General features: G+C 37.2%; 1 protein-coding gene across 3 annotated transcripts; it reads right to left on the reverse strand.

Moving 5' to 3' along the window:
* Positions 1–5,238: 5,238 nt before the first annotated feature.
* On the reverse strand, positions 5,239–13,252 carry LOC127846433 (heat shock 70 kDa protein 12B-like). 3 transcript variants are annotated; one of them, XM_052377676.1, is made up of 5 exons: positions 13,173–13,252; positions 12,022–12,403; positions 9,839–10,057; positions 8,513–8,630; positions 5,239–6,498 (listed from the first exon to the last, which is right to left on the reverse strand). In XM_052377676.1, the coding sequence occupies exons 2-5, from the start codon at positions 12,310–12,312 to the stop codon at positions 5,441–5,443; spliced, it is 1,686 nt and encodes a 561-aa protein (XP_052233636.1). In that variant the 5' UTR covers positions 12,313–12,403; positions 13,173–13,252; the 3' UTR covers positions 5,239–5,440. The 3 variants fall into 3 exon arrangements, with proteins under 3 accessions (XP_052233636.1, XP_052233637.1, XP_052233638.1); XM_052377677.1 differs by having other exon boundaries at positions 13,169–13,250; XM_052377678.1 differs by having other exon boundaries at positions 13,084–13,197.
* Between the last annotated feature and the right edge of the window lie 965 nt (positions 13,253–14,217).

A 14,217-nucleotide genomic window follows, 5' to 3' on the forward strand; every position in this document is an offset into this window, starting at 1 on the left:
AGCATTTCAAACATTTTGCTGATTCACTTTCTTCTTTAAATATCGTATCATGCGTGTGAATATTTTTCTTAAATGTATTGGCAGCTCATCCTTTTTTTTCCGTTGGAAACCACATTTTCGGTGAATTACTGAAAGGACTTTTTCACAGACTTTGGCAGATATTGAAGTTTGTCATTAAATTCTTTATATTGATAATTGTAAACATTGGATCTAAAATGCTACAATAAAACAATAATACAATTAAAGAAAGAAAAAAGTAACCCTCAACTGGGCTCGAACCACTGACCCCTGGAGTAAAAATCTAACGCTTAGACCTCTCGGCCATCCGCGCTCATACAATAAGCGATGTATTTGATACTTTATATAAGCAATCCTCGTAGTGTCACAAAATATAACGACAACAACAGAACTCAACAAATTATTCAATCGTTTGGTGTTGCGACGCTTTTTTATTTTCAGGTTTTTAAATCGTCAAAAGATGCATATAATGATATTGTAGAGCATGGTAAATGTTCAGTACTACTGTTTCCTCACAAATATCATAACTACAACAGGAATTTGCGAATCTGAAACATTTACTTTAATTTTTTCAATTTACCAAAACGCGAAAAATGTCAATTTAAAGCCTGACGTAATTGTGCTTTTCCCGTTTAACACCAAAGCTATGTTAAAGCGGGTATATACGATTTTGTTAAATACTTATGAATTTATATAAACTGTGTAAAAAACTTATTATATATACATTTCAATATAAATTAAAATAAAAGTTAAGAAGAACATGTGTCAAAAAATGCGAAATAAGCCAGATATTTAATTCTGAAATTGAAAACGGCTGTACAGCCGAATTCGCCAGCATGTATACCATACATGTACGATGTGCATCTAAACTTAGTTTAACGGTTTATTTGAATTCCTGCAACTATATCTATTCATACGACACACGAACACTATCTCCGATCCTAATACACAGACGAATGCTTCGGTTATTGTAGGAAAATATGTACGTCACTATCGGCTCGGGGCGCTAATTTGTCTTTGCTGCATTTTATGAAATTCGGCTTTAATGTATAATTTTTCTTGCCTATTTTGTGTTATTGTAACATATTTTATCAATATATTACAATTAAACACATATAAAAAATCGTATATACCCGCTTTAAACCTATTTAAATAACGCTTTATGGATTTTAATATTGTTCACTGCGAATGGCGGCCATCTTTCTGACACAATTCCGATTGTCGTTTTTAAAATTGCAAGTAATACATCACAGTTTGTTATAATAAATATCAATATTAAAGGGACTGTATCAACAGAACGTGCTCCGATTGGTGTATGTGCTCTTACTTCTACTTGTGATTCGATAGTAACTCGTATTTTTTCCTTTCTTTCCTTTTTTCAAATACATAATTTTGAATATTTGTTTGATGTTCATTTTTATCACTTTATCACTTGTTGTACTAAATGTATTGCTAATGTCTTAACCTACCCACACTACAGAAAGAGGTCACGCTTTCGTTGACAGTGTCCCTCTAACTCATTAATCGGACAAAACAAATAGGGGTTATCCTGTGGTATTTTCAGTGCCAACGACTTTGTTGAATCGAATTTACAGTATAAACAAAAGGAGAGGCCAAACAGACCTTTATAACTGAATGTCACCAATAAAACAATCAAAAGAAAGATTAGTTTTTGTCATGAATTGGAATCAGCAAATGACGCCAGAAATTTCATTAAAAAAACACATAGATTTGTATGAAGAAATTCGTGTTTTGTAGTCTAACTGGATATAAAAGTTAAAATACTTTAGAAAAGCAGGCATCCAACTTTGTTGATAAAGTACCACATATATGTCTTGTTACAAAACAAATAAACAGCAGTGATGCTGTTTCAAATACAAAGTACCGTCTATCAGTTTAACGGCACAGTGACCCAGGAAACTCACAACAACAATACGGACTTAGAGTCTGAATTATATGACATTGTGGATTACCTGCCACGGATTCTTGTATACGCAACTATAAGCATCTGTGCCATCTGTGGCAATGTGTTGATACTTTTATGTGTTTGTGCCAGCAAGAACAGATGGATGGCCGAGTTGTCTAAGTGGTAGACATTTTACTCCAGAACTCCATTGGTTAGTGGTTCGAGCCCTGCTGAGGGTTATCTTTTTTTCTTTTTTTAATGTTATTCTTGATTTTTTACTGTAGCTTTTTAGATGCAATGCTTACATTTATCAATATAAAGCATTGAATGACAAACTTCCAAACCTGCCAAAGTCTGTGAAAAGGCCCCTTTAACAATAAATAATTATTGTAAGTTATGAGAGACAGATTTATTAATGTAACATAGTCTTGTATGTTTAACAGTATGCAATGAAAGAAAGTAGACTCTAATTTTAAATCAAGATAAGTGAATTGAAACATTTGAAATTATTACCATTGCAGATCCACTTTTATTTTTCTCAGTTGTCTATGAATATTGAAAATAATTTTTGTTTTGTATACCTAAACAAAAATAACAAAAATGTGTATTGGATGAAAGGTAGCATAATTTATGCCATCATATATTTGCCAAGAATTGTTTGCTCATACATTAGCAAACATAGTTTAACCTAATCAAGTACGTCCTGTAGGAGCTGTCTGATCAGAGTATACTTATTTTTGGAAAAGTCGTTCAAGGCGTCATAAGGACTGAAGTTGCTTAGTACTATAACTCTGTAATAGTGTAATGTGTAAGTTGTTTACTTGGCCTAGAAATTATCTCTTAAATAGAATATACGTGGTCTTTATCAATATTATTCAGGACTCATTTAAAGCAATACATGATTATACCTTTTCATATGTGTATTAGAAAAGATTAATGTTTAGTAGAACCTGAGAAACAATTAAAGAGCCATTCAATGAGCTTTCCGTTATACACAAAGTGTTGTATCTTTTGGAGAGTCTAGAACAGATTTAAGCTTAAGCTTAAGTTATAAATGATTGAGGACAATTTTAACTCTGCTTGTTTGTACATTTTATTGTACTCGAAGTGTTAAGAAATTTTTCAACATGTCACTTAACTTTATATTTTAAAATTTAATAGATATAAGATTTTATGTTTAAAATCTCGTGCATACAACATCGAAGGATGCACTGTGTCGATAATGAGCATTTTTGTCAGTTCCTTGTCAAAAATGTAGTTAACTGCCAGAGATTAGTGTTATGTGAGTGTTAACTTCGAATAAATATCTTAGAATGTGACCGTTTAGCATGATTAGCAAAACAATGCACACTGTGAGCTTAATTACTGCATTGATCTGTGAATAAACTTGGGTGACATTTTTGTCTTGATAATTTGTTTTGTTTTTATTGCAAACAATACATTTTGAAATTAATAATGAAGCAAAATGTCTCAAATGTCATTACTCCAGTACATATTGTTCATACATGTACCTATTTTTATGAATTCTGAATTTTGAAATATTCCATGTATTTTAAATATCTTGAAATTATATATTTTACTGTATTTTAGTTAACTTATTAGTCTAAACATATATCGTGAAAACATGCAAAACTGTTTAAGGTTTTTATTACAAGAAGAATTATTAGAATACATGGTTAAACAGTACTTGGAAGCAACTTGAAACCACACCGGTCCTGTGCAGTTGTATGACAGTTTTATGGCCCCTAATAACCCTACCATGCTGAGAGACTGACCACAGCCCACATGTGTGTATGTGGCCCATCAGCGGTAACTGTAAATATGCTTCAGCCAAGCCAGCCTGAATGAGCAGTTTTCGTAGCATGATTCTCTGGACTGTATAGCCTGATCACACTCCAACATCAAGGCATATAACTTTATGCAAGAATGGTACATATTAGTAGAATTTCAACATGTGAAAGTCATGTGAAATACAATATTTATAATATAGATATATTACATTTTACAACTTATCCCCGCTCATACCATACATGTCATATAGTATATATTATACCTTATTTAGTATGCAGAAGCTCTAGGCACTAGAGATCATTTGTGTTGTGTGAATGAAACACATTTTCGATATTTTTTCACCTAGTTTGTTGGACAATTTTCTCTTGACACATCGCCAACTTGATAGTTTATTAATTGTAAACTCTTAGTAATAACCCTTATTTTTTCAACTTCTAACTTTAATACTTATCCTCATATCGTTTCAAAAGATTTCCGATATTTACGACACTAACATACTTATTTCATATGTTATCTTCTGTCTGCATAGATACAAATGATTGAGATCTTAGCAGACGCACGTTTGGTTTGTGATTTAATAAGTCATCAGTGTGAGGTGAGGATAGCCCTAAAACCGGTTTACCCCCGCCCTTCCCCCTCCCTTATTGCTTTGTATTGACCCAATCGTGATACATCGGCTATCTCCGATCTCGTAATAAATCGTCTGCTGATCCAGAGTTGCATCATCGTCGGTTACCCACGACTAATTCATTCCGTTACTCTCCAGCATTAAAGTAACGGAATGAATTAGTCGTGGGTATCCGACGATGGAGTTGCATTGACCGCTCAAGGCGGTGATCCCTGTCTTGATTAGTGTATCCGTGTTGTTGTCCCCTACCGGTTTCACCGGAGGGGACTTATGGTTTGCGCTCTGTGAGTCTGTTTGTCTGTCTGTCACACTTTTCTGGATCCTGTGATAACTTTAAAAGTTCTTCATATTCTTTCATGAAACTTGAAACATGGTCAGATGGCAATATGGAGAGTATGCACATTGTTTCATTTTGTTCCTACGTCAAGAATTATGGTTGCTATGTCAACAAATATATATATATATATAAAACAATATGTCAATGGTGGAGCCGGTAGGGGACATATATTGCTTGGCAATAGTCTTGTTCAAGATGGAATGTGTGCCCACTTTGAGAAGGGGGTTGCTATTTGATGTACATGTATGAACTTATATGTTATCCAAATAACTTTCTTTGTTTATATTCATAAAAACTAATTATTTTAATATATATACCGTTGTGTTTTGTTTTCATCCATAATTTATTTTGCAGAACCGTTTTTATCGCTTTATAGTTAGAACATTACAACTTAAAACTTGTAAGAACACTAGCAATTGCGCTAGTAATTACGCGAGCATTTCAACCAGACGAAGGCATCAAGCACTTATCATGTTGCAAGGCATGACGCAACGTGGAAGTTATACAAATTCGACATGAAAAATTGTAATGTGTTATTCATGTAAAGCGGAGAACCAGCGCAGTAAATGATTTATAAGAATGGTAAAAAATGAAAATGACGTGTTCACTTTATTAGTTATGACGGTTTGCGAACTTTATGTAGAGAAATATCCTAGGGCCGGATTCAACCTTGATTGATTGATTGGTTAGTTTAGTAATTGATTGATTGATTGAGTTTATTATTTTCACAAATAAATTGTCGATGCTCGGAAAATGCGAGTTATACAAGGCAGTCGAGGGTCAGTTTTTCTTCCTTCTCCGACCCCCGGGGCTTACAGGTCACGAGGAGCTCTGTGTCCCCGAACTGAAACGTCACTTCCTGTTCCTGCTCTTCAAATGGAACGTCACAGGAGTTGGTGATGTACAGCGTGCCGAGATGCTCGCATCCGGGGTCCGTTATGTACAAGGGCTTCGTCTGCAGCGTGCGGTACACGGGGATCGCGGAAGTGAGCGCGCTCGGTGTGCTCAAGTGTGTTACCTTCTGATCGTACGCCACTTCTTCGTTCACGCGCACGTACACTTCAAAGCAGTCGGGTACCAGCCAGTTGGGGTCATTGTACGGGTTGCGCACTCCACGGTGTTTCTTTGCGTCGTACACTTGTTGGACTGCTACTCCGTACGTGAAAGGCATGACGCGCGAGGTAACTATGGACGGGTTATGACCAAACATTACCGCACCTTTAAGCACGGCTAGCCCGGCTTCGGACGGAACAACCAGTTGCATCCCGGGTATCCCGCTCCTAATTTTTTGTCGGACATATTCGCTCTCGCCGAAGCCTCCAACTAATAATACGCTACTTATGCCTTTCATGTTGGGTTCTTTTAAGACGCTCTTCATGTGCTCAATGAGCTTCGAAAGTGATCCGTCGAACCAGGACCTCATGGCAATCGACTGCACGGACAATTTGTCGTCGCCTCTAAGGATGATTTTATGACCGTGTTTCTTCCGGTACGCTTCCAGACGGTCGCCAAGGTTTTGTGTCGTCAATTTTTCTGACAACGCCCGCGCTGATACCGGCACTTGAAACGTCACCATGGCGTCTGTCTCCCCGTGAAATGTCCGCTTCTTGGTCTCAAATTCCCGGACAATGTCAAAGTAATCAAACATTTCTTCGGTCTTCATCGCGGACATCGTCTGCTCTCCGAAGATCTCGGACAAGAAGCTCACAAAGTTATCGTCAACGTATATCCCGCCCCAGGGTCCCCCACTGGCCTGTCGGATGATTTTCATCGTTCCCCCGGGCCGTCGCTCGTGCACGGAGATGTCCGCGGTGCCGCCTGGAAGGGATATGACAGGGTGACAAGACAGAAGACTGATATTATTACTGTTATTATCGCTTATATGTTATGCCTCGATCTAAGCTGACATAATAAATCAGATATGTTCAATCATATTGCAAGTTTTTTGCATACGGAACAATGGCATCTATATGGTTGTACAATAGCACAAATACAATATTCTTCCTAAACTGTATGTTCTAGTAACAATGTTGAAATATAAACATAAGAATGGTAGTACAAAACACAACCTCTACGTTCACTGATTTATTACAGGCAGGGTTGAGATACTGTTGAACGTTAGACCGAAGCTTAACAACTCGAGTTGAACAAAAAGCTCAACAGCTGTGTTGGCCCATTGTCTAACCATAGTGTCTCTACCTCTGTGTATAGACTGGTTTGAACAAAGTGTTAAACCATACATTCGTATCAGCTCGAAAACAACCACCCGGACGTAACAAAATGTGTAGATGGACAAAACACCAATCTAACCGTTCTTACATATATCTGCAGTGAGGCTGAACGAAGAGAACTGGAAGTTTTTTCTACATACAGAGAGAGCTCTTTTCTTCGTAAAGAAAGGAGAAGTTTATGAACGGGAGATCCACGAGCTGACCACGTCAATAATCGTTAGATAGGAAGTCAACGAGCTGACCACGTCAATAATCGTTAGATAGGAAGTCAACGAGCTGACCACGTCAATAATCGTTAGATAGGAAGTCAAAAGATGCTCAACAGCCACCACTGACTCAGTAGTTGATGAGTCTCGGGCATTGTTAACATACAGTCCAATCAAGGATATTGCTGAACCAGATTTCAACAGACGAATAACATGTCTCTCCTGCAGCAATGCGCCACAAATTATGGTACTGGAAAGCTTATGATGCAAACTTTGACGCATGCACTCAATATTGGTTGCCTTTTGAGGAAAAGTATATGAAACATTACGAGATTAAACACATTTGAACTTAACTTACTTGTTTTCGATGACACATTATTGTAGACACCTAAAGGCAGCTTTAGAGGAAAGCCTCTCTCCTCCTTATCAAACTCAACTCTATCATTTTCAGTTTCGTGAACGAAGGCGGAAAGCTTGAGCTAATCTGTTCGAGCTCGTATAAGATATCAGAGCTCATCAATCTAGCCTTCCCGACGGCTCCTTCTTATGTCATAGAAATATTGGCTAAAAGAGCAATATATTGATTCTAAACAAAACTTCGACCTTCGTATCCGAACAAAACAAGCTTGTCCACATATTTTCAACGATGCTTTGATACATGCAGTTAGGTTGAGGTGTATGGAAGGGCTTAAAGAACAAAAACTGAAGTGGTCATAGAAGCAAAGTCTTGCGAAAGATAAAAGAGTGTTGAAGAAGGTGGTAGTTGATCATATTTAAACTCAGAATGACAGGCATTCCAAGAGAGAGCGTTTTTTAAACAAGCGCTCACATGGGCCTCATTAAGGCTGAGGAAAATATTCCATCAATATCAGAAATATTTCTTCATTGCTAAGCAAAGAAGTGAACCAAACGAAATAATCGGTAAATGGAACAGGTTGTCAACCCACCGGGATCCATTTGAGCGCAGAATCTTTTCGGCTTCATGAGAGTTGATGGATGTTGGCAAAAAGGTGGAACATCAGGTCAACCTCAGAGTTGAACCACATTAAGACTATCAAGTTGAATAACAGATCAAACACCGAGTTGAACAACAGCTCAACCTTTGTGTCGGGCAATTGTCTAAGCATATATCTCTATGTCGATGTAAGACTGATCAAACAATAGTGCCTAGCTCTCAGTCTCAGTTCGTAAACAATCGCTTTACTGACTGGTAAGTCACATGCAAAGCGAAATACTAGTTCACTCAAGACATTTTTTTAATACGCCGATAACTCGTAACCAGGTATCTTCTCCTACTAGTTCCAATATTTCAACTCCCAGCTCTGAACCCCTCCCCACGCCGGGTTTTAGCTATACATGTATGCATTCATATTTACGATGACCTAGTCCGCCTACCTCCTAGATCCAGCACCATGAAGGTATCCCCGTGTAACGAGGACTCCAGACGCTCACACCAGATCGCTGCGGCCTCGGGTTCCAGCGCCAACTTCAGGCGGCCATCATCTATACCAGCCTGCAGGGGAAACCTCAAGGTGGTATGCGTATGTTGCATAATACAAAAATGCATGAAAGTCACGTAAATCTAAATTTGAAGGGGCCTTTTTATGTTTTGGTAAAATTACGAAATTAAAAAAAAAATTGTTTCAGATTCGCAAATTCTCGTTGTAGCTATGATTTTTGTGAGGAAACAGTAATACTGGACATTTACCATGCTATACAATATCCATTGTATGCATATTTTGGCGATTTAAAAACCTTAACATTAAAAAGCGTTGCAACGCGAAACGATTGAAATATTGTGAGATTTATATTGTTGTCGTTATATTTTGTGATACTAAGTGGATTGCTTATATAAAGTATAAAATACATCACTCAATCAAAGACCTATAAAATAAATGTATTTTATAGGTCTTTGACTAAATGTATTAGCACGGATGGCCGAGAGGTCTAAGCGATAGAGTTTTACTCCAGGGGTCAGTGGTTCGAGCCGAGTTTAGGGTTACATTTTTCTTTGTTAAATTTTATTCTTTTTTTTTACTGGAGCTTTTAAGATCAAATGTTTACCTTTATCAATATAGAGCATTTAACGACAAACTTCAATACATGCAACAATCTGTGAAAAGGCCCCTTTCATTTATACCAAATATATGTACATGTATATCAATCCTCATATTCGTAAACAGTATATAATAACTTTAAAAGTATTTAAGAACAGTAAATTGTAAATGTACTACTCAACATGATAGTGGAAAGTTTGATTATTCACCAAATGCATTTCGCACAATTACCACTCCTTCTACAAACTCTTTATATTCTGTTCGTATGAGCACGTAGAAAGCTATCGAAAATTGAAGCCGCGAAAGTGTTCAGTGAATTGTACCCGTTCTCGCCAATATTTGGTTGTACATGTATAATAGATATTAAGTACATCGTTTTCAGGCATAGCATACCTATAATTTTATGAAGAGTCTTAACACTCAGCTTTCTAAGAAATATATGAGCCCCATTCTATCAAAACTGGGCTGAATGCATGCGTGTATGGTAACGTCCAAGATTAGCCTGTGCAGTCCGCAGGATCGTTAAGAGCAGACTCCCTTTAAATGAAAAATTACACAAAAGCGAAAAGTGTTGTTCCTGATTAGCCTGTGTGGTTAATCTGGGACGACACTTTACGAACATGCATTAAGCCCCGTTTTCCCAGAACGAGGCTCATATCTTTACCTCCACGGCCGCCTCCCGCATGAACTGTTTGCCCATGTCGTCCCAGATGGCGGGTACGGTGAGGATGTACGTGATGTCTGACTCCGAGATGCCTGTCTTCTGCAACATGAGCGCTTTCAGCAGGTGCTCGCGAAGGAAACGGATTGCCATGGTGAAGATTTCCATGGCGGGATGGGGGAAACCTTGAATGTCCTCCACCGTCGATGACCGGCTGATGTTCTAGAAATTCAAAGTGACAATTCAGCTGGAAAAATAACTGTAATAATTTGCATTTAAAAACCACGTTGTGTTAATGGCGATTTCAATTATTGAAATTGTCGCCATTTTTTGCAGAACCTCCAATGTTTCCCATGATGACTAATTTAGATATGAAGAGAATTTATTTAAACGTAGTTGTGTAACGTGGTAATTGTCGGAACTTTACCGTTGCAATAATTGTCGTGGTCGTGATTTAGTTCTCTGCAATGGGATGGAGGTTACATCCGATTTTTTTTCTTTAAATGCGCACGTTTATGTAGGTCTAACCTGCGCAAAAAAAAAACAAGTCTTATTGTGCGCACATACAATTCTGTACGTGCGCGCGAAAAACTCGTTACTTAAAACAAGTACGTGGTGTATTTGGTGACCTAAATCTAGGGGGTAGGCAGATCGAAAGAACGCTCACACAGTGATCGAACCCGTGACTCGTCAGTAAGCGGACACCATATCCACTAAGCCACGGTGTCCTTTGTGAAACTTAGATGTTTCGACGTTTCATTGGGTTATTCCCATGACTTAGTAGGTCCAACTGAACAGTAGCAGGTGCATTACAACTATGCCACCTTGTTGAAAACTAGTTAATTAAAACAAAAATAGTATACATGTTCGAAAACGTAGCGAACACACTATGAACATGTGTATTTCTCGAGATATCGCTTGTGTATAAACTATACGGTTTATTTTTTTTTACGGATTGCCATGCCGGGGTTTGTTTATTTGTAGTATTTTTTTTATTTATCAATCCGGACTGACTGACAAATGTAGAGATGGAATGAATCCCGAATTCGTATTCGAATACCCTTTTTTTTCGTTTCCGAATATATTGGAATAAAAAAAACTAGATGCAAATCACCGAATGTGTTTGCGTCCGATAAATAGTTGTGTTATTTGTCGAATCGAAAGTCACAATCGAACGTATCTTCAATACATCTTTGAAGAATTGAGATTAAGCCATCTGTATATATCAACACAACAATTTATTTGCATAAGGTCCTAGTATACGCAATAGCATTGGTAGACAATGAAATACGAACTTGAAAACTTATACTTGCGAACTTAAAGGTGTTATGTGTTGGCTCGTAAAGTCTTGTACGTGCACCTGTGAGTAAAGACTTTTTCGCTTGCACGAACAGAAAACACAATACTAGTATAAGTTATGTCAACAAAATGCCATCATAGTTCTCTATTTTATCATCTGTTTATATTATATCATAAAATGTATGATCTACGCAAGCAATGCCATCCGTTCTGAACGTGAGCCAGTCGCCGTGTTACATGTATAGCTTGACCTATTTGAGTCGTGTTCTGAGAAAACTGGGCATAATGCATGTGCGTAAAGTATTGTCTCAGATTAGCCTGTGCAGTCCGCACAGGCTAATAAGGGACGACTCTTTCCGCCTAAACAAGATTTTCGGTAAGAAGGGGCTTCTTTTAAACAAAAAATACCATAAAAGCGGAAAGTGGAACTTTACGCACATGCATTAAGCCCAATTTTCTCAGTACAAGACATTTTTAAGCTTGGGGACAATCGTCAATATAACAACATTATCTCATAGCGGATATTACACCGAGTGTTACCCATTAAAAAAATTATTCGCAAAGATGTCAAAGATATGTAACAAATATCTTATTTATGTTTTTGCAAGACTTCGTTTGAGATGGATGACCATGCAATGGTATTTGGGGCAGTTTTTGTGCACGAGTTCCTGTAACAATTTTACTTGCCACGTACACATGTGATTCGCGCACAAGTAGACAGTAATGCTTTGAAGTCGATAGTGTTAAATCAAAACAACGCATGCACTCATTATCTTATAATAAGCAATATACTTAAATACCACTAAACATGGTCCTTTAATCTTACAAAATAAACATAACATAATAAACACGTGTAGTGTCTATATGCACGCATAACTAAGCTATACCTTGCCGCCGTGCAAGACCATCTTGAAGCGCCGGAATAGTCGCCAGCCTTGGTGATTTTTGTCTATTGATAGATTGGAGTACTGGTCCTCGGCGTCGAACCCGAACGAATGGAAAGCGCCATCTGGCGTCAGGAGAACCGTAGTTGATGTCTTCAGGGACACCAGGTTGCCGGCGTACCAGTTTGAGTTCGTCTGCACCTTTGAGGGATCTTCCTTGAAGGAGAACGCGTAGCCGCTGTAGGTGGTCCCAAAATCAAAGGCAGCGACGATCAAGTGAGACGAGGTTGCCATCACGATTTGATGATTGCAAATGCGATTTATATATACATATACAGTTTCTTGCAAGATCTGTTCTTCAAACTGCCTCTTCTTTTCCAGAAATCTGTGTTAAAAACATGATTCGTGTTTAACACTGCTAGCATGAAATAATCATTTTCTTAAAACGCGAAACTTCCAATCACGGTGTGAGCCGTTTGGCCGATTGTCTCATTCAACAAACAAACAAAATGTGTTCTACATTAAAGCAGTGCTAACATTATTAATGAGAAGAATGATTGTATAACCCGTAAAAGAGAACACCATGAAAGCATTGTTCATAAATCCAGTATATTTATCCAATAAAATGGCGATTGTCCATGTCAGTAAAAAGGAAGTAAAAATTTAATTGCTTTCCAAAAAGGTCGATACAAACTTGAAGTGAATACAATTAATGTCATAAATTGATATCGTTCACAAATTTGTTTGCGCAAAGTCAAGTATTGTTTATGCCCAATCTATTTTATCATGGTAATTTGAGAAACGTGTTATTGTGCTTTATTTGTCAACGCGTTTATTGCTGAAATAACGATAAACCATATTATTGAAAGCAGTAGTAATAAACTATTGATCGTAAAATCATTTTATATTCAATTGGAACTTTGTGAAATAAACTATCAAAACTATTCAAGCACGCACACATTTAATTAAAACAAAGCTGTACACTGAAGTGAAGAAAAATCTCAGAATAGATTCACTGAATCATTCAGGTATGTTTTCGTAATGATAAGTCGATAATGTTCATACACTATCGTTGGTCCCAAATTACCAACAGTTCTGTTAAATGTTTGTCATTTTTATATGAAACCAAATAAAATTAAATAAATCGTACAGACACGTCACTGTTTATTTAAATGTTTCTGGTACTAAACATGTTTCGGCCGTAGCCTTCATCAGTAGTACATTAATATAAACAAATTCAAAGGAAGTGACGTCAACGTCATACAATAACGTAACGTCGTTTGGCGGAGAAATATATAGTATACACGTATTTCATGGATGCGCGGTGAACAGTCAAAACTGTTTCCCAAGGTATCAGGGATGACTTTGGTATCGGCCTCGGGCAACAATTCCAAATGTCAGCCGTGATAACGAGGGACAACAGTTTTGACTGTTCACCGCGCATTCATGAAATAAGTGTTTTATTACCTGATCAAATTTCCAACATAGAAATAACAGCAAACTAAATTTTTATTTACACACAACAGTAATCGATAAAATAAATAATTTTGATTATTACCTTATGTCTTATATAAATGATAATTAATTATTTTTTGCTATTTGCTCGTAGAAAAAGAAATTTGCAATGTTTTAAACTGTTACTGGTGAATATCGAACTGTTGACCGGTCAACAGTTTGAACTGTTGCCTGCTGGAATAATGACGTCGTTTCGTCGAAAAAATGACGTCATTTTACAGTTAAACAGTCAAAATTATTTATTTTATCGATTACTGTTGTGTGTAAATAAAAATTTAGTTTGCTGTTATTTCTATGTTGAAAATTTTATCAGGTAATAAAACACTTTTTACGTGGATGCTTGGTGAACAGTCAAAACTGTTGTCCCTCGGTATCAGGGCTGACATTTGGAACTGTTGCCCTCGGCCTGTCGGCCTCGGGCAACAGTACCAAAGTCATCCCTGATACCTTGGAAAACAGTTTTGACTGTTCACCGCGCATCCATGAAATAAGTGTATACTGTTTAACTGTAAAATGACGTCATTTTTTCGACGAAATGACGTCATTATTCCAGCGGTCAACAGTTCAAACTGTTGACCGGTCAACAGTTCGATATTCACCGGTAACAGTTTAAAACATTGCAAATTTTTTTTTCTACGAGGAAATAGCAAAAAATAAGTAATTATCATTTATATAAGACATCAG

Source organism: Dreissena polymorpha, chromosome 9, assembly GCF_020536995.1.
Source record: "Dreissena polymorpha isolate Duluth1 chromosome 9, UMN_Dpol_1.0, whole genome shotgun sequence".
NCBI lineage: Eukaryota > Metazoa > Mollusca > Bivalvia > Myida > Dreissenidae > Dreissena > Dreissena polymorpha.

What these genes read in the sequence shown, in the direction of transcription:
- LOC127846433 (XM_052377676.1), bottom strand. Translation starts at nt 12,312, where the DNA reads ATGGCAACCTCGTCTCACTTGATCGTCGCTGCCTTTGATTTTGGGACC. An exon ending in TGGTCTTGCACGGCGGCAAG is followed by an intron (nt 10,058 to 12,021) that starts GTATAGCTTAGT and finishes TTGAATTTCTAG; the next exon opens with AACATCAGCCGGTCATCGAC. An exon ending in CATGGTGCTGGATCTAGGAG is followed by an intron (nt 6,499 to 8,512) that starts GTAGGCGGACTA and finishes TATCCCTTCCAG; the next exon opens with GCGGCACCGCGGACATCTCC.